The sequence below is a fragment of the Oculina patagonica genome, chromosome 2 (assembly GCF_052425735.1).
Source record: "Oculina patagonica isolate OP01 chromosome 2, crgOcupat, whole genome shotgun sequence".
Taxonomy (NCBI): domain Eukaryota; kingdom Metazoa; phylum Cnidaria; class Anthozoa; order Scleractinia; family Oculinidae; genus Oculina; species Oculina patagonica.
The window spans coordinates 35,453,678-35,476,505 of record NC_135759.1 but is presented as its reverse complement, the minus strand read 5'-3'; the positions used below and the strand labels follow the sequence as shown (position 1 = coordinate 35,476,505).

Here is a 22,828-nt window from a genome sequence, read left to right as displayed (position 1 = left end):
TTTTGAGCAATGTTGTTAACCGTTTCTATCAATTTTAGCTGGAAATTGATATTTTCAAAGGGTGCCACCTGCGTGGACCTATTTGGACTAATAATGCAGTGGTGGATGATTACAGCAGATAGAATTCTCAGCTTATACTAAAATGATATAAAATCCAACAAGCATGAAACTTTAGAACATAGTTTATTCTTAGTCGATCATGACTCCACTGTACGTGTCTTATTTACAATGCTTAAAACAAACGAAAAATAAACTAATTACCACCTTAATTTAACCACATAACAAATAACAGACAATTAAACGTTACATAATTAACCCAAAATAACAGAACCTTCTATTAAACAGTCGGTTTGGATCACGAAATAGCTAGCTAGAGCTTTCCAGCAAGGTTTTGCTGTGGTTAGCTTAATTCATAGAATTAGGTTACTGTAATGTTCTGTACTTTTGTAAACAAATGTCCTATTGTTTTCATTTGAATCATCGTAAAAAATCACCTCGATTAGACAAATATCTAGATATTTATAATTTTATTTATTTTCATTCGAATTTTTTGTTCGTAGTGTTTCGGCTATTCGTTACATATATCCTGCGCTCAGTGACTGCTTCTGGTGATTAGCAAGTCTTTACTTAGAAAGCAGTTGGCGCGATATAGTTAGTCTTTCGGACACATGAAGTGATCCGTATGTAAATAAAACTGAACAACAAACTAAAACGTTCCACTCTCCTTCTTTCCTGATTCCTTCCCATTCCTAATTTTCCCTTAATTCTTCCTGTGACGCTTATGGAAGATGTGGTGTTTCTTTGATCCCTTCACCGGTTTTGGCGCGTGATGGCGTTTACCATAAGGATAAGAAGCCTGGTTGTACACAGTGTTGCAGCACGCTGGGGTGCAACCCGTAGGTGCACAGGTACTGGGGCAGTTATTGGGGCAAGTGGCAGGGTATGGAGCTGCCGGGGCTGGGTAGTAGGCCTGTTGGTATCCCTGTTGGTATCCCTGTTGGCAGCAGTGGTCATAGCAGGAAGGCGCGCAGGCTGATGGGCAGGGAACTGGGCAGACGGCTGGGGCTGGTTCCTTGTAGCATGCTGACAAGAGAACGAAAAAACATTGATTGATTAGTGTAAGCCGTGTAATGACAATACGCTAGTATTGTACTTTCAACGTGCTTTGCTTATGAAGAAAGTTGTAGATTTGTTTTTTTTTTATATATATACTTTAAAAATATATGTTTATCAAGTAGAAGCAATGTACAGACTGTAACTAGGTCGCTATTAATGACAGTATACCAGACCTAAAAGGCGTTTTTCCTGTAATGGAGTTTGGATGCCCTTTAAATTTCTCCCTACCTATGTGACAAGCACGTTTTTAAGAATAAAAGAAACGAACTTAAAAATCCTAACCGTTAGGAAACGTATTAATTTCAAAGGTATTTACTGTAGGCGACGAAGCCAAGCATGCATAATTTTAGAACTCATTTGAGGTTCATTTCAAATAACTTAGAGCTGATGGTGATATCTGTCAAAGTCACTTACAAACTGTTTCATAACTCACCTGCCTGTCCCAGTTTGGGCGCGACAGGGACTGGGGTAAGCTTGCCCAGTTTGCCAGCGGCTATGGCCTTTGTCAAGTTTGCAAGATGAGTTCCATTCTCTTTGAATTCGACACAGAAGTGCACGATGGTCTTGCCGTCTGGGGCTTTGCTGTTTCAGGAAAATGTATAATCTGTTTAGAATCGGTACTAACTAGCTCTAGGAAAATTGTTTTCTGAGTTTTATTGTGTTAAATAACGAAAAGGAAGTGTGAAAATTTAAACGTGATTTTGATTTTAAAAATGTGATAAATTTTATGAGTCAGTGACTCGTTCAAGGGGTAAAAACCGATTGAGCTTGATAATAAAATTTACTTTAAAAATACATGTTTACATAATATAACTACCTGAATCTCAGAGTGGTGACGCCGATGAAGGGCTTGTATCCATCATAGGCTTGCAAAACCTAATCCATTAAAATATATTATTATTCATGAGTTACTTCCGTGAGTATATTTATTTTAAAAAAAAGTAGTCAGTAAATTGCTTTAACGTACAAACATGATTAATTTTATTGCCTGTTGTAAAATGCTGGAGGAATTGCGCGCGCCATGATTGGTCAATTCGAGTTCATGTTATATTTAGCCCCATAAAGCACTAAATAAAGCACGCCACTTACGTCACGCGCATGATTTATCGAGTTATGACGCACACGGCTTACGTCACGAGTTATAGAGTGCACTTTTTCTTAACATTTTATGTTTGAACCGATATAATTGTCCCATTGACGTTCTGATCTGACAGTGTTCAACGTCCAATTTCTCCACACATTGGTTATGAGATTGGTGAAATGGTGCTATGGTTTACTTGTAAGAAGAGTTTGTGTGTTTACACAGAGGCTTTATCGAAATACACTTACTCCAACTTCAAAATCCATCCTAAGCTTGATGAACTGATTTGAATGTGGATTAGCTAAATTATCGTCAAATGTAGCGTTGGTCAGCTTCAGTGTCAAGTTGTATACGGTGCCTGTAAAAAGTAAACAGAAAACTAAGAATCTATACAAATGCGATGAAGCCCTGCCGTGCAAGGGTAATGGGAAATCGCTTACAGGTAGCTCGAAAGAGATTATGTTAGATTTTTGTTTCACAAGAAAGTACAGTAGAATCCAATTTTTCAAACCCCCCGAATTATCAAACCAAAAGTCGTTTCCCTTGCCACAGAAGAACACTACAGTTTTACCCGCAAAATCTCGAACTTCTCGATTTTTCAAACCAATTTTTTTTATCCCTTGGAGGTTCTAGGGAACCTCCAATAACTACAACCCGGATGATGAGGGCACGCAATGCATGCATACTGAACGGCGCGTTCGCATTACATTTAACATTATTAATATACAATGACAATTGATACGAGTTTTATGCAACTAAATAACTTACACTGCAAGGTATTAGGATCAGTTGGTACAGGCGGAGGTTTTGTGGGTGTTGCTGATCCTGGTTTAGTCGGAGTTGCGGGCTTTGTTGTTGGCCCGGGAGCTACAATTTTTGAACATTGTATACAGTTAGTTACATTTAAAGTTCTCAGCTATATACATTCACTTTCCAAAGTGTACATTTACGGTGTGAGGTTGGCAATAAATACATGAGCGTGTTCAGTTCGTAAATGCAAGAAGACTAAACAGCACTGAAGTAACGCGGTCGTTAATAGATTTTAACCTGGGAGAGCAGGGATGGCGCAGTGGTGAGAGCGCTCACCTCCCACCAATATGAACCGGCTCGAATTCCGGACCCGGCGTCATATGTCCCTCCACAACAACCAACACTCCAAATTTCAATTCGATCGGGAATACAAGGCCCAACAAGCGTCTAGCTTTAATACTACTGTCATTAAATTAATGTAATAGTTTTTTTATTATTTTACCTGTGATTCATAATGCAACAAGTAGGGCCAACAATCATAATATTGAAATCAACGAACGCTCGTACGCGATATATAAGTAGTTGTAACTTCGAAATTATAAATGTTTGCACCCACAATAGTTTACTCAAACGTAACGTTGGATTCATGAAAATGGGTTTAAGGTAAGACTAATGGAATAATTTTACTCCACTTAGCATTTGTCATCAGTTATGTCAGTACTGAGCTAGGGACTAAACCCTCGGAGTAAGGACGAGAACGAACAACAAAGTTACTCTTTCATGTGTAAAATCGAATAAATTTCGTACTGTGTTATGATCAACTGATCAACAACTGTCTATCAGTTAGTTTTGCTTTCGTTGTGATCATGATAAGACTGACTGTCAGAACGATTGAAACAAAAACACAATCGAGAGCATTATAAACACATAATAGTAAATTACATTTACAAGAAATTAAAACTGCCACAGCGCAAAGCTCACTCACTTGTCACTTGACTGCTTGAAAATGCGATGTAAGAAGTCAGAAACAGTGCGCAGCACACGAAGACTTTGTCGCCCCTCATTGTTTGAAGAATGCTGCAGAAAACAAACGGACAGCCACGAGGTTAAGTTGGCCTGAAAAGTAAATTCTCTCTCAAGAGAAAGGTCAAAAATGACCTATGGTTTGATCAGCCTCGTGCTGAGGTCATGCCACTTAGTGTCACCTTCTTGGCACAAGATGGCGAACAATCAACCCACAAGCACAGTGTTTGTTACTAACCAGAAAAGGTCAAGAATCGGTGGTGAGTTTAACCGGTACCTGATAACTAGGCGTCGGTGTTTATACTTGATTCGTTACGCTTAGATTGAGCGTTAAATCTATGGCAACTCGTTTACTATCACAAGACCTTCGGTCGGTTTCGGCTATGAAGTTGTTGGAAGGGCTTTCGGTAAATACCACGTACCAACACTTAAACTAAAAATTCCCAAGCGCAGATATCTAAGCCTTTATGCCACAACTCAGTAGATGAAAGAAAAAACGACTGGTTGGCCTTTGTTCACCCTGACGGGGCGAGATCACAAGAGAAAATCTGATTGGAGCACTCGCAAAACCCGTTGCTGGTTGAAAGGGAAAAAAACACTGGTTTGTAAATACGAGCTTGGCTTTCTTTTACTCCAATGGCGGGATTGAAGAATTGTTATCAAAGGATGTGTCCACCAAAATCCTAGATTGCCGCTGAACGGAATGAAAAAGAAATATTTTGACTGACTTGAATAATATAATATACGAGACCGCATTTTAACTGAAGAGTGTTCTGTGCCCGCTGAAAAGAGGAGAGCACGGAAACTAAAGTAATTTTAAACTTCTTTAATTTGCGAAGAGATAAATTGAACTTAGGCTGTATTTTATTTGAATAGAATTTAGCTAGAACCAATTTAATCGCACTTCTTTAATTATATCGAAGAAGGCAAAGCAAAGTATCTATGATTTTCCTGGTTGGGTCAAATTCGGTTGGTGTAAAGATGAAGCAACGATTATTTTTCAATTGATTTAAAACAAAAGGTTACATAACTATAATTGTTTAAAACTATTAAAAAAGCTAAATCAAAGCTCAATTTGACCAGTAATAATTAGTTTGTCATAACAATCTCTCGTCTGGCAAAACAAAGTTAAAATGTTGGAGTGTACCAAGTTAATGAAAGCAAAAATCACCATGTTGTGATGATCACACCTGTTGAGACTAGAAATTCTCTAAAACAAAATAGTATTGGTTATAATAATTGTTTTGTTCATTTCTATTCGCCCCAGTATCACAAACTGATCTTATTGTTGTTTTGAGGTTTGAAATCAAGCTTCCTGAAAGACTATAACACGATTGCTTTGTGTTCAGTGAACATCGAAATCACGACCAGAAAGTGATACGGCTTCGGTCAATTTTTTCGGTCAACCTGCTCCTTTGTCAAGCTTAAGGACCGTGAGAAAACGGCCCACACAACGAAATCATTCTAGAAAGAACACTTTTTTAAACTAAGAGAGTAAAAAAAACGTAAATATACTTACGGCGCTACGATGATCCCAATTCGTACGGATTTCGGAAATTGTTTTAACTGTAGTGACTTATTTACAGAAAGTCAAATGTTGATATAATGAGAGCGGACTATCTAATCAACAACATTCTTGGCTCATTCCGTTATTTACCCGAAGTAAACCGGCGCATGCGCAAATGAACTCCAGTATAACGAAATCATGAAGTCATTGAACTTAAAAAAGAAATTCACGATGTTATATTCAATCTTCTTTTTATTCTTGAAAGATCCGACTGATCTTTACGAACTAGAATGCATATTATTTTTAGTGAATCGTCAAACAGTTTTATGTTCTATATTATTTGTAAGTTGCTATTACAGTGTTTCTTATTTTCTCGCAGATTTTCGTTTCATCCCTATGCTACGGGCCGGAATTTTTTTAATATTATTTGTTCATCAGATTAGATAGTGTGCTTTTTTAGCCTCAAGCCTTTTTTAGCTCCCTGTGACGGACAAAATCAGTGGCATATCAAACACTACAAGAAGAAAACCATTGAAGATTCAGCAGGTCGTGTTCATCTTCCGGTGGCTGCATTCACGCCTTGTCATTGACGACGGGTCGTTGATCGCGCCTTACAGCATGTGGTTTTTTAAGAATCATTTTTATGCGCTTGTAAGGTCACAGGGAAAATCTGCTACGAAAAAAATCATGCATTAGTACCTAAGATATTATCTTTTGTAGTAGAGTAGCGCACCAGACTACATCGTCAAAATAATTTGTAGAATCAATTCGGTTTGTATTCATTTTTTATATTCAATTTGCGAGTATTCCTCTCAAAAAAATTACAACGATTAACTGCTGAGCACAATGCTGTCATAAAACGTTGGTATTTAAGGATTTTAAGACCAGCCTAAATACGGAGATATTTCTGAAGTTCTGACCGTCTTCATGTTCAAGTTTGACTGGAATTTCATTTCGTCCACCGTAGATTGGGAAACTGACACAAAGTTGTCAGCGATCAGTGAATGATACATATATGAAGTATATGCCAAACTGTACCCGCCATTGGGTAATGTGGTATTGGAGATCACAAGACTCAGCTGGTCTTTGGACACAAATGATCTGGAGTCCGAGGGCTGCTTTGCTAGCGTAAGCTAGGAGTAAATTCGTATTGTTCACTATTTATGAAGTTAAACGGCAGTAAGCCACAAGATTACTCCATTCACTGGAACATTTAGCTTGCGCGTAGGCTCTCTTTTCGGGGGCAACGTACGCGATTCGGGGACAACGACGCGAGCGCCGAAGGCAAGAGTTTCGGCGAGCGAAGCGAGCAACTTGAGTCTTGGGCGCTCGCTTTGTTGCTCCCGAAGAGAGAGCCTGCTCGCAGGCTATGGAACATTGTGTCAATGAAACGTAGTCAGCTTTGAGTATGTCCTCACTATCGCCCAACAATTTCTCAATGTTTATGTAGAGCAATGTCCAATACTTGCCATCCTGAAGCTGTCGCTCTCAGCTTTCAGATGATGTGCACACAGCTCGTCAGCTAGTAGCTGAAACCCGACAAATTAAAGTTGGCGAGAAATCCTAAGCATTTCAATCGCGTAACAAGGCGGAAGGCTGGTGTTTACAATTTTCTTAGCCTAACAACTCCTGTTAATAAAGTATGCTCTTTTTCGAAGATATTTTTGGTATCCGTCCAGGCTTTTAATTAATGGACTTCCTGATATAAAAAATGGTTTTAAAAACTTTTCTAAATCCCCCGTTTCGTTGATAATCTGACGCCCGCGAACAGAGCGTTGCCACATGCATTAGAGGAGAGGCCGAGTTATGCCAACAATCCACTTGTTTAAATCAGTGGTCATACACGCGAATTACGGTTTATATCCCAACGGTCAAACGCTATATATCGAGCGCACTTCCAGATTTCTTTGAAGATTGAAGGAATTTGAAGCGATAATGCCCAAGACGTTTGTATAAAAATGTTATAAAAAACGATTGGCAGTGGCAAACCAAATTAAAAAGCTGTTTAACTCGTTGGATAACAATTGTTAAATTTTTTCTATATCCGGCGTACAAAATTTTTCTTTTCAGTAATTGTGTTATCTTTTGGCTTGTAAGTGAAGCAGTGGTGGCGGGAACTGAGCACGCGCAGTGCGTTTGACCACTGTGTGTCTTGTAGTAAGTTGACCGTATATTTTAACTTCAGCTCGAACGCCCAAGAATTAAATTTAACTTTCGAATTCCACTTCTGCTCAGAAGAGCCCATGGGCTTCTGGCCTTCTGCTTCTACTAAGTGCACATTAAAATATAAAATTGATTTCTGGAATACCGTAAAATTCCGGTTATAAGCCCTGGGCTTATACAAGTTCATAAGGGGTTTTGGGTGGGCTTATAAATGGAGGGGCTTATAACCGGGAGGGCTTATAAGCGGAATAAAGAAAACGTTTCAAAACAAGCCACGGCAGTGTTGATAGAAATGCGTTTTTAAGCTAAATAGTCATAATAAAGCAACAGTTCGCCCTGTTCAATACTGTCATCCAGCAGAGGGGGACTTATATCCGGGGGGGGGGGGGCTTATAACTGGATGTAATTTTTTGTTTCCAGGTAGATGGGCCTTTAACCGGGGGAGCTTATAAACGGGGGGGGCTTATAACCGGAATTTTACGGTATGTGCAAGCCCGGAAAGAAGGTGGAGAGAAATACGCAATCAAACATTTCTTTGACGCAAGTGTATTCTCACAGCCACTGCGTTTAAAAATTGTTTTATTTGGATCCTTTTCGGGAAATTCACATCTTTAATATGTAAGCAGCAAGTTATTATTAATGGTGTAAATCTTTCGGGTCTAGCATTTCTCTGATATCAATCCTCGTCAAAGCCCTAAAAGGTAAAATGGAAATAAAACAAAGAAAAAAATGCGTTAACAAGTAGCCATACTAAATGGTATCGCAGCCAGCAACAGTTCACAAGAACTAGCACTTTTTCATTTCAATTCCGTTCTTAATTAACAAAGCTGTAAGAGGGTCGAGAATAGTTAATTTTTTACTCTCTCTTGATTAAATGTTCATGTAATACTGATCTTATACGTAATTAGAAGAGGACCAACCGTTAGAAATTGAGTAGAAAGTTCAATTAGTGTTTGGAGGCCTTAAAAAGCAAATTAGTTCCAGACTTAGAGATCCAAGTATGCATATACATGACATGAAGCGACTAGGAGTATTTCAACTCCCTGGATGCAATAGTTTTCAATCGCAGGTCTACCCCCTCCCCACCCCCAGCACTAAGCCTGCTGAACTTCCATTACGCCGGTACTCATTTAAGCTAGTCTCATGCTCCTAGGTGGAGGGATGCAGTTAGGGTTAGCATTCCCTGGCGCAAATATTTCTGATATTGGGTAATCGTACTCTCTTTAATGTTGTACCATAGGATACTCACCCACTCATAAAAGTGCTGGCCTTCTCCATTTTCGTCTTCATTTTGCGGGAATGTCTGCTGACGGTAGTATTGCACTTGAGGCCTGAGCGGTCTTCCTGGGCTGTATTTTTTGTTTAATGAGCGACCAAACCTCCTTCCCAAGGGACTAATCAGCTGTACCTCTTGAACAGCCATGACAAGGATAACAACCAGAACGGCTACAACTGGAACACAAGTGTGACTCTTCATAACTGAAAAAGCTAATTAGAAAAAAGGGCATAAATATAAATCCTATCAAGAGGCACGTCCACTGGTAAAGAAACTAATACGGTCAACTCTCGCTAAGTGGGCACCACAATGAGGCAAACACCTCTCGAAAGCGGATAACTGTAGTTGGTGCCGAGCTTGTCAGCTTCATAGAGAATTAACTGGCCGGCTTACCTTAATTATCTCCTAAAACATATCAAAGCTATCAAAATAGCCTACAGACGACGCTGACATTTAAAACTGAATGGATTAGAGTGGGACAAAAACACTCGTTTTTCCCTTATTTCCGATTATTTTTGACGTTACCATATACCAAGATTTCTCCCTTTCCTGGGTTTTAAACCAAATCTAAGTTTGAGTTCTTTGTACAGAGCTTATTCATCAAAGGAAGAAACGACAATAAAAGGAGCTTGCTATTGGAAGCATAATTCATACTGGCGCCCAGGACCCTGACAATGCAACACAAGGAAGCAACTTGTTACGCATTTCGGATCGAAAAAACAAACAGCATAATAACGGATGATTCACAAACCTTACAAAACTGGACCAGTCTGTGATGACCTAACCTGCTGAGGTGCATGTACGAATCCGTCAAGCTTCACTCTCCTTTTATTCCAACTCATATTTATAAGGTGATAAATGCTGATACGACCGCCTGTGTTCCTTATCGTAAGTCACGCCTTTATATTTGCCTTACTTAATTTTATATTGATTCAATTGTGATGTTTATCGTTGCCTTTTTGCCATAACGGCGTGAAACTGTCAAACTCAATTTAACCAAGATACACTTTCCCTTATCTGTTTGCGGTCGCTATCAGGAAGTAAGACATAACAGAATGCAGCTTCCAGAGTCAAGTCAGAAATCAATTAATATGGGGAAAGCAATTATCAGTACTTTCACGTGATACTGCGGCCTAGTATGCTTTACAAAACTGTCATGGCGTTTACGTTCGTCGATAAAACCCCAGTGTGTGACTGATCAAATAAAACCAAAGCTACTTAGTACTTCTTCCCTGTTCTAGGGGTACTGTTGTGATTGTAAACTGTGCAATCAAGCCCTGTTGACTATTTAAAACAGCAGCAGTATAGCTTTTATTTAGTGCGCTTTATTTTTTTAATATTTTGATAAATGAAATCGAGATTTTATCTTTTAATTTCGAATTTTGTCCTACTGCATTGAAATGGATAAGAAATTTAATTGAATAAACACACTGTCTCTTTTAATGTAAAAATTACACTGGGCCCATGTTTTTCTCTGTTGTTGCCGGGAAACGTGTGAGGTGAAATTTTCTTGCTGACGATTTTCTGAGCGATGTATTAGCAAAGGAAGGTAAAATGTAGCCGGCTATGTGTGATGTGGTCTCTCTGCGCCTTATAAGCTCCTTTGCTGTGTTGTTAACCTAAAACTGAGGACATAGTCTTCTTTTATCAAGTTACAATCTTTTGATACGATCTTCTTAATTTAGAAACATGACAGATTGTGTTAGAGAAATCAACACGAACCATAGTAGAAGTGTTTGAAGAATATTAAAAAACGACAATTTTTCATGGAGTTCTGAAAATTTTGGCAATTTGAAATTTGGCGAAACTCATTGGACCTTTATTTGCGTATATTAACCTTCATGGTATCTATAATCAGAGCCATAGAAAATGGAGCTGTTTTAATATAAGCGAATCAACACCCTTAAATCATCGATCTGTAAAATTTGCATGAAAAAAAGTTTTATTTTTAGTAATTAGGCTGGAGTTCACCATTTATTTACTTACCACTCAATAAAAAACTATACAAGGCATGAATTGCACATGCGATTTTTTAACATGGGAAGAAAGTTTTCTCTCCCGAAACAGGCACACAACATGAATTATTTTGTTTCTTCATTTAACTACGGTTTGTAACATTTTCTCCATTCGATGTTGACCGCTAATGAGTTTCGAATTTAATTAAAGAATGTCAATAAAATTTTAAAGAACACCGAACTCTAGCCGGCGTTATCTGTGCATTCAGAAGAGACTGAACTATTAAGATTTTGTGATACATAATAATCTGAAATATTTCTGATAGCCCTTTCCAACGGACACTGTTAACGCAAAGTATTCCTTTGGGGCTGTATAGAATGCTACGATTTGCACAAACGGAAGTCAATTTTCTTTAGAAAAATTACTCCTTCGTCTGAAGGTTATTTTTTCCAGTGATCTTAATTTCTAAAAAATTCTATATCGGAAAGTCAAAATTATATCTTATAATTATAACGGCAAGTTTCCTTTTTCAGATACAAAATTGATAAAGGGAAAAGAAAGGCGACTTTATTTATTCTTGATTTGTGTTTAAAGCTTGCAGCTTGTGGGCAGCGTGGAAACAAATGTTTTCAATTGACACAATACAGTTAGTTTAACACAGATTTTTAATTAAAAAAGGCAACGTCGCATTTTAAGAAAACAAACAACGAATCGCTCACCTTTTTTAAAACTGGTATGGGTGGTTTTTCGCATTTGTATTTCATCTTATGAGTACGTTTATTAAGTCTTTCGTATTTTTTTTCGAAGCGGAAAAACGGCCTGTTTTAGTTAATGTGTGAAAATCCCTTTTTCGTACAGCGACGCTAAAGTTTATCTTTAAATTGCAAATGTAAGTTAGATTTATCAAAGCTTGGTAATTCATTTTAGATATGTTTTTATTAAATTGTATCTCACAAACGATCTCTTGGTAAACATAAATTGATAAAGTGGTAAAGCAAATAGTTCCGCAAAAAAAATGGCACCTCAGTTTTACAAATTATAATTTCCCGATTGACTGTACTCTGCACTCTGAATCAGTTACGTTGTATAAAGAGGGGGGAAAAATTGACTACTAAGTTTCATGTACCCTAATCTTAATGAAATTATTTTTGTCATCTCGCCTCGTCAGTGACTTTGCGACATCAGATCTGCTAAGAACTCGATTAATCAAAATCTTTTATTTTGATGTCAGTGAAGGCAAAAATGATAACTGTGCCTGCTGTTAACGATTTCCGAATTCAGGAATCTTATAAAGTATCGAAAAAAAACTAGTCATAAACCATTCCCGGAAATAACCTCATGTTTCCCTTTTCAAGATTTAATTTAATTTTTTTTCATAGTCCTACGTCTTGAATAAACCAGTATGTTATGCTAATTAAAAAATACAATTCTGCTGCTTTTCCTGGGTTTAATTCAGAATTAAATTACGGGTTCGTGCGGCCCGGGTTCGATTCTTGGACTCGGCATCATATGTGGGTTGAGTTTGTTGTTGGTTCTCGTCCTGCTCCGAGGGTTTTTTTCCGGGTTCTCCGGTTTTCCTCCCTCCACAAAAACCAACACTTCCAAATTCTAATTCAATCGGGAATGCACAACCCCAAAAGCTTATAGCTTTATTCCTTACCGTGTCTAAATAAAGGTCATTTATTTATTATTTTTATTTAAATACTGATTTTTCTTAGACTGGTTTCCAGCGATCGCTCGGTAATCGACATGAGCTCAGCATTCGAGTAAATTCACAAACCATACTCAGATTGCATTTGATTTTAAACACTAAAATTTAAAACTATTTTTTTAAAATCTTTAAAAATTTGGCGGAGATTCATTGACTGTCTACCGACCAAAAAGTTTCAACAACGGATCTAGTAAGAGCTGTAAAGATCACTACAAATACTGGTTTTGCAAAAGTAACCTTTATTTAAATCCCAGTCACTTCATCTAGAATTTTTAAAAGTTTGCAACGCTTTCAATCTCCGTCGGCGATGTGCGATTAAAATTTGTTTTGGTTTCACCGTTGGCCTGGTCAATGCATGGTGGTTAATTTTGACGCATGGTTAGATGCACATTCTCATGCACACTGTTGGGACAAGTTCAGGATGAAAAAATGATTGTAAAGGAAAAATAGGTTTATACTTTTGAGGCCTCGGTTATTTTTCTCCTTGTCAAAGCACGTAAGATTTTGAATATGTAAAATAAAATAAATGGCATTTTCTGAACTATGAAGAGCTTAACCTTACTGGGGCTTGAAAATATACCAAATGAAGTTGCAAATTTGCCTCGACGCGAAAGAAGGGAAAAGGTTTATACAATTTAGCTGTGGAATCAAATCTAATCTTAAATCCAATATTCCATGATGAACGTATTCGAAGCCAGACATATAATAATTATGTAAGGCTAAGAGCTAGCCATTTTTAAGACTTTTTTAATGCTCATGTTTCGTTTGCTCGCTGCTCCCTCGGCAAAATTATTAAAAGACGGGATTATCGACGTTTTGGCGTTACTGCCTTTCCTCAGCTTTAAAAAAAAATTAATTTTGTACCACCTTAGAAGAAGGCGCTACATAGTTTTTTTTTTAATTTCGTGAAAGAATCCGTTTTCAGTGAAACCCGGAAATCATCAGTGGCAGCCGTTAAGATAACGACTGAACCTTCTGTTATTTCTCGCGAAGATTAACTTCTGTTCCACACCGTAGAAAATAAATAGGTTCATTACAGAAATCCAGGATCAATGAATTTCTTTAAATCGTCCAAAGGGAGATTGCGCGAATTTAATAAGGCATTTTTCGAGTTTTAAAACGAGGACGAAATGAAGTTCAAACCAGTTTATTTATGAAGTTCAAAGACGAGTTCCGTCCATCTTAAAATCCCGCTCCCTCAAGCGTTGCCAGGGGTTTCTTTCAGACAGGGTTTAGCGTTTTGTGGTCAGAAGTAAAAATTCTCTGTCGGTGAATTTAGACTTTTTTGTTTTTGTTAGTGTAAAACAAACTAGATTGAGAAATAATTATGCTATCTGACGTAAAAAGGTAAAAATGCATTAAAAATGCGTTGACTTGATTTATAACGTTGACCGCACCGCCTCACACTTGGTCATTACAAAATAATTCACGTTCAGGCGTGTGCAAGTTAGTTTTTTCTCTCTGTCAGGGGATGGCTGATAGTGCTTGTGAGACACAAAAATACGAGGTACAAGATATCAGAGTTTAAAAGATTTCAAGTGGGGAACAGACCATCAAATCAGGTTGTGGTCGTGTAGTATGAAATTTTAATTTTCCGTGCGGAGTTTAATTGCAAAAAAGTCGTTTTGTTCAGTTTTTGCGCGCAATTAACAGATAGAAGAAAGACAGAGTTATTAACTACCTAAGTGAGCTTTGCGTTTTTTGTTATTTAAAATACAAACGCCCACTGAGCATCCTTTTCTGCTTGCCATATGAATCAATTCAAGTTTATTCAAACTTTGATGTTAATTGGTTCCCTGTATCTGATCAGGTTAGGATGATACAGAAAATGATCCCAAACGGGAAATCTTATTTTAACAGTTAAACAATACGACAACTATTAACTCGTGGGTTAATTTCCTGAGCTAAAGTTTATGTGGTGTGAAATTGTAAGGAAGGCGTATGGAGAGATCACACGGAAAATTGATGGGAGTTCATTTCTAAGTTTAGATCCGGTGCTAAAACAAAGGTGTATTCTTTTCGGAAGAACATTGTTTACGTATCGAGATAATTTGTCTGAACGATTTTTACATAATATGGTTTTCTTTTCTGAAAGCGAATTTAAGATAACTATCGACTCGAGAGTGGAGAATCCCGCACAGAAATCGACAGGAGCGTGAAATAGAATCACAGAAAACTTCTCAACCGCCCGGTGAGTGAGAAATTTGCAGCCATTTGTTGGAATTCTACAAGATTAAGTGCCATATTTGCAACATGTTTAGATTATACAGACCTATACACCGCATTGCAACGGAAAAGTTAAAAGAACAAATTATGGGTGCCCTTCCCTAAAAGAAAAAATAACAAGAAAAAAATGTGTAATAGTTTTGGGAAAATTTCTTATCAACGCAATGGGAATTTGTTTAAATATCTTATCTTCTTCATATATAACATTACTGCTTTGAACTGTTCCGGACGGCGAGTTAGTTCAGTTTTTTGTTCCATAACTTTGATTGATAGGTAAAAATATGGTTGATATAGACTGTAATCTAACAGTTATTTGTCAATAATGACGTTCTCGTCTTTGCTGATCGTGATAAAAAAAACATCTATAAATGCTTGGCACATCATGCAAGAGCAAAAACGTTCAAATTAACTGTTTCACAGCTATTTCCTTTTCGCCCCCTTTTCGTTTTTCTTGCCATCCACCTATTTTTGTATGTAAAAAAGGAGACGTTAGAATGGACGTAAGTTAATAAAAGCTAATTGAGTAATAAGACTAGATACACAACATAAATAGAAATTTGCAATGGCAAATCCACAGAGTGGCTATTCGTCCACTGTTTGGTTTTTTTTGTGGAAGGAAGAAAACCGGAGAATTCGGATAAAAATCTTCCGAGCAAGGTCGAGCACCAACAACAAACTCAGCCCGAAAATGACGCTGGGTGGGGGATTCGAACCCGGGCCACGATGGGAAAAGAAAAAAAAATAGCAGCAAAGCTAACTTTTATCTGCAATTTAAAGACTTTTTTCTTCCATCGTATACATCAATACCGCATGACTGAGCAGGTTTTAAAATCATGTTTATTACAGTCAAAGCTCACCCTGTTATGTCTTGCTAAAAAGTACTCTCTCAATTTGTTGAAACCCAGACATCCCCTTGTTAGGAGTTACTTATGAACTGAACTTTAATGGTACATTATTTTTGCTTGGCCTGTACAGTTGAAGCAATGAACTCTTCACGAAGAGAAGGGTTTGAGAGTCCCAATGCAAATGTAATTGTGTGCGCCTTTCCTTTTCTTTTAGGGAATAAATATGAAGTACACTTTCTTAACCGCTGTTTTGGTGGCCTTCCTTCTCTCAACAACTTTCCTCCACGGTGTGGAGAGTTCATATCTAAGGTTCGGTCGAACGCTTAGTAAAAGAAAAATGCGAGCTCGAACCAGGTTCCAGGTTCAGGCAGATGACCCGCTTGCCGCCCAAAACCAGGGGGAAACTGGTAATAAATTGCTGGACAATGCATACCGACCAGGATATAATTGGTAAGCAAAGTTCTGCTCTTTCAAAGGGGACTAAAAACGGTTTAGGTTCAGAACCGATATGCATAAAGGCGTTTATATGCTTAGTTTGTATTAAACCTGAGTTTTTCTTTAATTTCTTTTCAGAGACTTTTCAAGTAAAGTTTGCTCCAAAACGAACAGGATGTGACTCATTGTTTTAGTTTAACTTATTGACAGCGACGACGAGTCTCAATTAAGTGTAATTAATGAAGTTGAAAAAAATAAAAGTTTTTTGTTTCCTTGGTTGTAAGCTTGATTTTGCTATAGTCTGAATTCTCTTACCTTACCAGGGACTACTTAAAGGATTTACAAAAAACTTTCGAAGAAGAACGCCGACCCTTTAATTTCAATTTAATTTCTTCTTCTCTGTGTCTTTACCAGATAGAGACCGGCCTGCATCGGAATTAGTTCGCTGACACGTGTCAAGTACAGCATTATAAAAGTCCAGCCATCTTCTCTAGATTTTCTCCCTGTTTCTCTGTTCATTCCTTTTCGGAAGTTACGGGATTCGTCAAAGATGGCGAAATGTCCGTGTGTTTACTGCAATTCCCGCTGTGTTTTGCGCATAAATAGTTGGTGTCGAAAATCCCTTAGGTAAGGGTATCAAAACTGATTAAGAGCAAACTTCGAGACTGGTACCACTGAAAACCACAGAATGCAATGGTCACACGACACATCTCCACGGCCTGGCCAGGACCTGTACGCATGCGCACAGCCTTACCCACGTGAGACCCTTAAGCCTGGCTATGGCATGCTGATGAGTCCTAACAAGGACGAAAAAACTGTCTATGGCTGCCACTCTACGGGTAATAGGCTGTGCGCATGCGTACAGGTCCTGGCCAGGCCATGGAGATGTGTCGTGTGACCATTGCATTCAGTGGTTTATTATTACATTGTGGTAAGCAGGGAGGGAGGGCATGATCTCAGGTTAATTGTAGACCAGATCTAGAGCACTTAAAAATTAAAGTGAAAATTAATTAAAGGAAAATTAAAACAACATCACCAGAAAAAAAAAACAAGGATTTAAAGAGTTTGATACTGTAACCGGCTGATTGAGAAAGTTATCATGGGGTTAAGGAACCGTTTTGAAGCTGGCTTTATGTTTGTATTACAGGCCATGGCTGTGGGAGCGAAAACCAGCCGGTTTAAATCAGCTGTTAAAAGGTGAACAAGAGGACAACTAAACGCTAAAATCCTTTGTTCTGTGGCGAAACACTATTTCAAGATCTCGGACAAGCTCTTCAATCCAAAGGACACGTTGAAAGTCTGAGTGCGAGCAAATCACTTCGCCAGAAATTTTTTCTCGCCGAATCTTTTTTCACCTCGATTTTTTTCAATGTCGTAAAACAATTGGTACATGTTTTAAATGTCCACTATCGAGTAAATAAATGGTGCACGCGAGAAGTTAGGAGAGCACTGGGCTATCGTCTCGAGCAACGCTTCTTTCGTGCTCTTCAAACATCCCGCCTGCGCCATAACTTGATTGTGCACGCAAAAGCACGAGGACCCCCTTTGTGGGAAGAATATTGTCGTGGTGTAATGGGATAAGCTTAAAACTATGAAAAAGGGAAATTTTTTCGAAAGCGAAGAGAAAACAAAGAGAACTGTTTATTAGAGTGAGAATTGCCAGAATGACAAAAATATTTTAGTCATTCTTGTATTTTCTAAGTTTTCATAATCGCATGATAAATATTTGATAAATTTAACATCTCTCTGCTGTGAACAATCCCAAAACATATATAGCTTGGCTGAGACCTGTCGTTAATCATTGTTTATTTTTCCCATTTTTCGTCAAGTAACTGTTCATTTGGTACATCACTTGCGTCAGGCCTAGAACACAAGGTAGAAAAAAATTAGTATCCTTATTCATAATGATATTCCCATTCCGTAAGACTCAACACAAACTTAGTGCTCACCAGAGCTAGCTAAGCCTGCCGCATAATTATATTAATTCAAACATTGGAGAGGCAATCATCATTTATGCTCACGCGTGATGCCGGACTGAAGGCATCAGTTATGACACTTGAAATGTTTTAGATTTAATACATATATTATATTTTTGTATAAGTATAAGAAATTGTTTTTTTCTAAAGCATAAAGAGGGGCGTGGTAAAAACCAGTTCAAAAAATTAGCCTGCTCGATTTTCTATGAATTTATATTTAGCGGTTTTAACTGCAGACGCTGTTTCTACTTTTTTAAAACTCTATGTTATTCTGATATTTTAACCTGCGTTTTTTGTTTTTTTCGTCTGCACTTTGTTTTTTTTTCTTTTCTTTTGTATTTATTTTCGCTTTGAATTTCCGAAATTTTCATCTGTCAAATGGAACGGTATTTTCACTTGAATCAGCCAGGCTAGTTCCATTCCGGCAAACAGTAAAGAAAACTGAAGATATCACTCCTCTCTTAATAAATAATGAAGGCATCTATCCTTTCACTTAGCTCAGAAAGGTGGCAGCTCCACGCTTTTTTAAACTTAAAGAATGCGAAAAGTTTACATTGGAAACACATATATCTGCTTTTATGACATTCCCGGGGGGGGGGGACTCCCATATGAGAGTGACAAGGATGCTCGTCGTCTCGCTTAGGGGTATAAATTTCGGACTTTGGGTCTCGCTTAGGGTGTTCTGAGGAAAATGCAAGAAAATGACAATATTTTTAGCCGTCAGGGTCTCGTTTAGGGTTGCACACGAAGAAATATACAAATACAGGTATAAGTTCTTTTTCTCAGAATTTTGGTATCTTTTAGGGGTCTAAAATAGCTTCAGCCACGCCCAGATTGGTCTCTTTTAGGGGTTCTTTTCAAAATTTCCGACGAGCATCCCCGTCCCTTTAATATGGGAGTCCCCCCCCGGGATGACATTGCGGAAACATTTGGATGCACAAGATGTGCTCTTGTATTTTTCGATAAAGTGTGGTAAATATTTTCCTCTTGGAATTTCTGGGGTTTTCGGTTGAATGGTTTGCATTTCGGAAAGTCAACACTTTCCGGATTTTCTAGAAACTTTCCCAGGGAATTTCTGTACAATTCGCTCTTGTTCCGAAATCTCCGGAATTTTTGTTCGAATGGAAAGCGCCCCAAAAGTTGACATTAATGGTGGATTGTGCATTTGTCTGCCCACTAGTCATGGCCATGATTCTTGTGATGTGTAAATATAGTATTCCATCTGATTCTTTTTCTTAAGGGTAAATTTCTTAAATATGAACTATAACTTAAGTTACCTGTTTTTTTCAATATTTCTATTAACTCGTGCAAAGTTGTCCCATTCACTGTTGTCTTCAGATATTGTCCTTGCCCTCGTTATTTTTCCTGTGTTGCCATCGTGCGTAAAGCTGCGCCCAAATCGAACGTATCCCCTTCTTCTTTCACTGCCGCTTACTTCGCAGAGAAGCACAACAAATAAGACTAGTGATATAACTAGAAAGGCAGAAGTAGAAAGTTTCATTCTTCTTCGTCGATCTGCAAGAAATTCAGTTATTTAGATGAAGCAGTTTAAGCGACGAGTTCAGTTAGGGCTGCCCCTAAAGATGCTCGGTAACCTTTGGGAAACTTTTCATTTTTTGAACAACTTCTTTCCTTTGGGCAACTTTCGAGCAACTTTTTGCAATTTTGAGCAATTTTTGGAAATTTCTAGACCGAAGATTTCCGAAGATTGTCCGAGTGTTGTTCGAACGTTTCCGAGAATTTTTCGAACTTCTCCAAAGATAAACGAAAATTGCCGAAGATTTCCAAGAAAGTTCAGAAGATGCTTCAACTTTCGGATCATTGAGCATTAAAAACTCGTCAGCAAACATGACGAGATCGGGTTTTTTCACGATTGTTCTAAATGAAAGAAATCTTAGAATTCAACAAATTTGGGCCATAAAATGTTATTTAGATATTCCTGTTGGAGTTGAATTACATAAAAATGCTTAGAAATCTTACCTTCAAAGGGAAATTAGCATATATTTGGAGAATTTTCTTCTTCAAAAGCAACGTTTTGGATCTTTTGGAGCAACTTTCGAGCAAATTGTTGGGAAATTTCGAGCAATTTTGGGGCAGCCCTAAGTTCAGTCGTCATTCAGAGACCGGCGCTTTCTTGATAAGCTTCTAACGTCATAACAAGGAAATGTCCGTTTGTAAACAATTTAGAGTAAAGTACCGGTCAAATTTTGCCGGTTAGAGTTTCCATTCAATTTTTCCCATGTACAATCACGATAATTAAGATAAGACTTGTCGAAACTCAACTTTCATAGTTCTATTCCCTTTACGATTGTCATTTTGAAAACCTATGTTAAATGTTAAATATTGTAACCGTGAAAACGAAATTTTCTCCATTAAGTTTTATTTACAGTGATTATTTTCTTGAGCAAAGGTATATTTTTTAACATGCTGCTGACACACCTTAATTCAGGAAAACAAGATTTGCTTCTGAGACATTCAAACGGAGAAGCCGGTTTTCATAACGTTTTATCTTGCAAGGCCAAACTCTTTCCTGAATAACCGGCTTCTCCGTTTAGCTGTCTCAGAAGCAAATCTTGTTTTCCTGAATCAACACTTGTCAAATGCATGTTAAAAATATATCTTTGTCAAGAAAAATACTATAAATAAAGTTTAATGGAGAAGCCGGTTTTCATAACGTTTTATTTTCAAGGCCAAGCTCTTTCCTGAATAACCGATTTTCGAGTTTACTGAAATGACAGACCATTGTGTAAGATGTTCTTACCTTCACTTGACCTCGGTGGAAATATCCTTAAACCGTTCTTATGAAGGGCTTTGTATTTCGTCAACCTCTGATCGGTTAGGTTTCTAGCACTGAAGAAGCGAGCTTGTAAATAAAAAGAGATGTTTAAAAGGGCAGGCGCGCAGGTGGTCTTCACTGAACTTACCGGGCTGGCTAATGTAGCACGCGGCGGGTCAAGTAAATGTGTTTCCTTGCAAGTAAAGCTAGCAGTAAAAGCACCCGTTTTTCTAAAAATCCTGCTGTTTTTATGTCGTAAAACGGAAGCAACCTGAGCCGAAAAAAGTTTACTCCCACGTGCTTTTACGATTGTGATGAAGATTGTTTGAAGATAACACAGTTTAAGATGTCTCCAGCAGCGCTCCGCTGTTACAGCCTTAAACGATCAGGAACACTTTAACTTCACATCACCTCACACCTTCACCTTCGCGTGATTCGAGAAAAAAATCGTTATCTTACCTTTTTTTTACTTTTACTTTCCAGGAAACTTTAACTTTATAGCTATAATACTTTGCTTGCGTTGCTCTCGTGAAGGTATTAATGAAAAGAGTATTCTGTAAGAAACGCCCGGGGAAACCAAAAGAAATATCTTAGGAGATAATCACTACAGAATCGGGATATTGCCTCTTTGAACTATTTAATAATCCACATGCAAGGCTTGTTCACTTTAGGAAAGCAAAAGTCCTGACTTAAAGTTATGTGTCGAGGGCTAACATTTCTACAATGCAAATATTAACTGAATCAGATCGAAAATATATTTAGTTGGAAAGATAGTTTGAACTTTGGTAGACATTCTCAAACAAAACATGCGAGTAAGCAATAATTAATTGCTTTATTTAGAAACGGAAGATTCATCTTGATGATTCTACTACAAAGTCTGATATCACTTAATTTTTAGAGTGCGGTAAAGTTTGAAACTTGCACTACCACTTCGATGCTTGATCGATCAATATTTGCCACTTTATTCCCTAAATGTACCAATATTAACACAATCAATCACAAATCAACGTAAAATAAAGTTTTGACGTTTACATATTAACACATTGTAAACACATTTCTTGCACGTTATTGTTACAGCCAGTGTTAGACATTTTAAGTGCATTTTAAGCACATTTTGAGCAGATTTTTAAGTTGATGAACGTATTTGATTTCGATTTAAACTAGTTTTCATTATGTCGCTCTAATGCCTTCATTATTCGCTAAAAAAATTCAATGTCAAGTACAATGCATAATTTTTCTTTCGTTTAACAGGTGTTTTTAGTGTTCAATTTTCTAAACCTTAAAAGTTCCCGTTAAATTAATGTTGTTTTGGGTAAATCTGGAGAATGTACGTTGTGTTTGTTTTTTAAACAATCTCACTACGTTTTTGACTTGGTCAAATTTCAGTTTCTCTTCACAGTCGCACCTCATTTGCCTTTTATCCCGCAGTGAGTCGCTACATGGAAGACGAAAACTATCCATCAAAGAATGTTTACCCCTCCCCGTAGTGAATTTAACCACTTTGTTCATAATTGTACAATTCCCTTGAAAGGTTTGGAGTAGATTTTTATACACCAACAATGCTTGGGTCCAAAACAAGAGTTTCCGGATTGCCAAGAAATGAATACCACAGCTTATTAAATTAAAATTATCAGCAGAGAATCTGAAAATAAAACAAGAAACCCGCCTGATAAAAAATGATAGTACATCACTTGATTATCGAATGCAAAACTAAGTCACGATTCAATTATTTTTCAGTGCCAACTGATGCAACCTTTAAATTATATATTTTTCTTAGCCTTGAAGTTTTATTTTCAAACAGATTTTGTAGGTGCAGTGTCAACAATACGTTTTTAACAGCACTACTCTCGTCATCCGGTTAGAACAAACTAATTGGGAGTAGGTGTCAGGATCCGCTCGTTTTCAAGGCCGCCTCTTCATGTAAATTCAGTTCTCTGTTTGAAGATAACTTTCAAAAAGCGAGTCGCCTTCTTGAAACATTGAAAGC

At 37.6% G+C, this 22,828-nt stretch overlaps 1 protein-coding gene and 3 long non-coding RNA genes across 5 annotated transcripts; 1 reads left to right on the top strand and 3 right to left on the bottom strand.

The window, feature by feature from the left end:
• Nucleotides 1-170: 170 nt before the first annotated feature.
• On the bottom strand, nucleotides 171-5,609 carry LOC144644469 (uncharacterized). Its single transcript, XM_078503966.1, has 7 exons — nucleotides 5,490-5,609; nucleotides 3,933-4,024; nucleotides 2,966-3,064; nucleotides 2,446-2,555; nucleotides 1,934-1,992; nucleotides 1,550-1,698; nucleotides 171-1,083 (listed from the first exon to the last, which is right to left on the bottom strand). Exons 2-7 carry the CDS (start codon nucleotides 4,009-4,011, stop codon nucleotides 761-763), a joined length of 819 nt encoding a protein of 272 aa, XP_078360092.1. The 5' UTR covers nucleotides 4,012-4,024; nucleotides 5,490-5,609; the 3' UTR covers nucleotides 171-760.
• A 2,593-nt stretch (nucleotides 5,610-8,202) lies between these two features.
• Nucleotides 8,203-9,788, bottom strand: LOC144644483 (uncharacterized). Of its 2 annotated transcripts, none has more exons than XR_013569119.1 (3): nucleotides 9,668-9,788; nucleotides 8,890-9,128; nucleotides 8,203-8,334 (listed from the first exon to the last, which is right to left on the bottom strand). It is a non-coding gene; the product is annotated as an uncharacterized LOC144644483 (long non-coding RNA). The 2 variants fall into 2 exon arrangements; XR_013569118.1 differs by having other exon boundaries at nucleotides 8,890-9,119.
• Nucleotides 9,789-14,665: 4,877 nt separating this feature from the next.
• Nucleotides 14,666-16,361, top strand: LOC144644486 (uncharacterized). Its single transcript, XR_013569124.1, has 3 exons — nucleotides 14,666-14,774; nucleotides 15,869-16,104; nucleotides 16,228-16,361. It is a non-coding gene; the product is annotated as an uncharacterized LOC144644486 (long non-coding RNA).
• Nucleotides 16,362-17,698: 1,337 nt separating this feature from the next.
• LOC144644482 (uncharacterized) lies at nucleotides 17,699-21,024 on the bottom strand. The gene is made up of 3 exons (XR_013569117.1): nucleotides 20,827-21,024; nucleotides 19,343-19,580; nucleotides 17,699-17,952 (listed from the first exon to the last, which is right to left on the bottom strand). It is a non-coding gene; the product is annotated as an uncharacterized LOC144644482 (long non-coding RNA).
• Nucleotides 21,025-22,828: the final 1,804 nt, after the last annotated feature.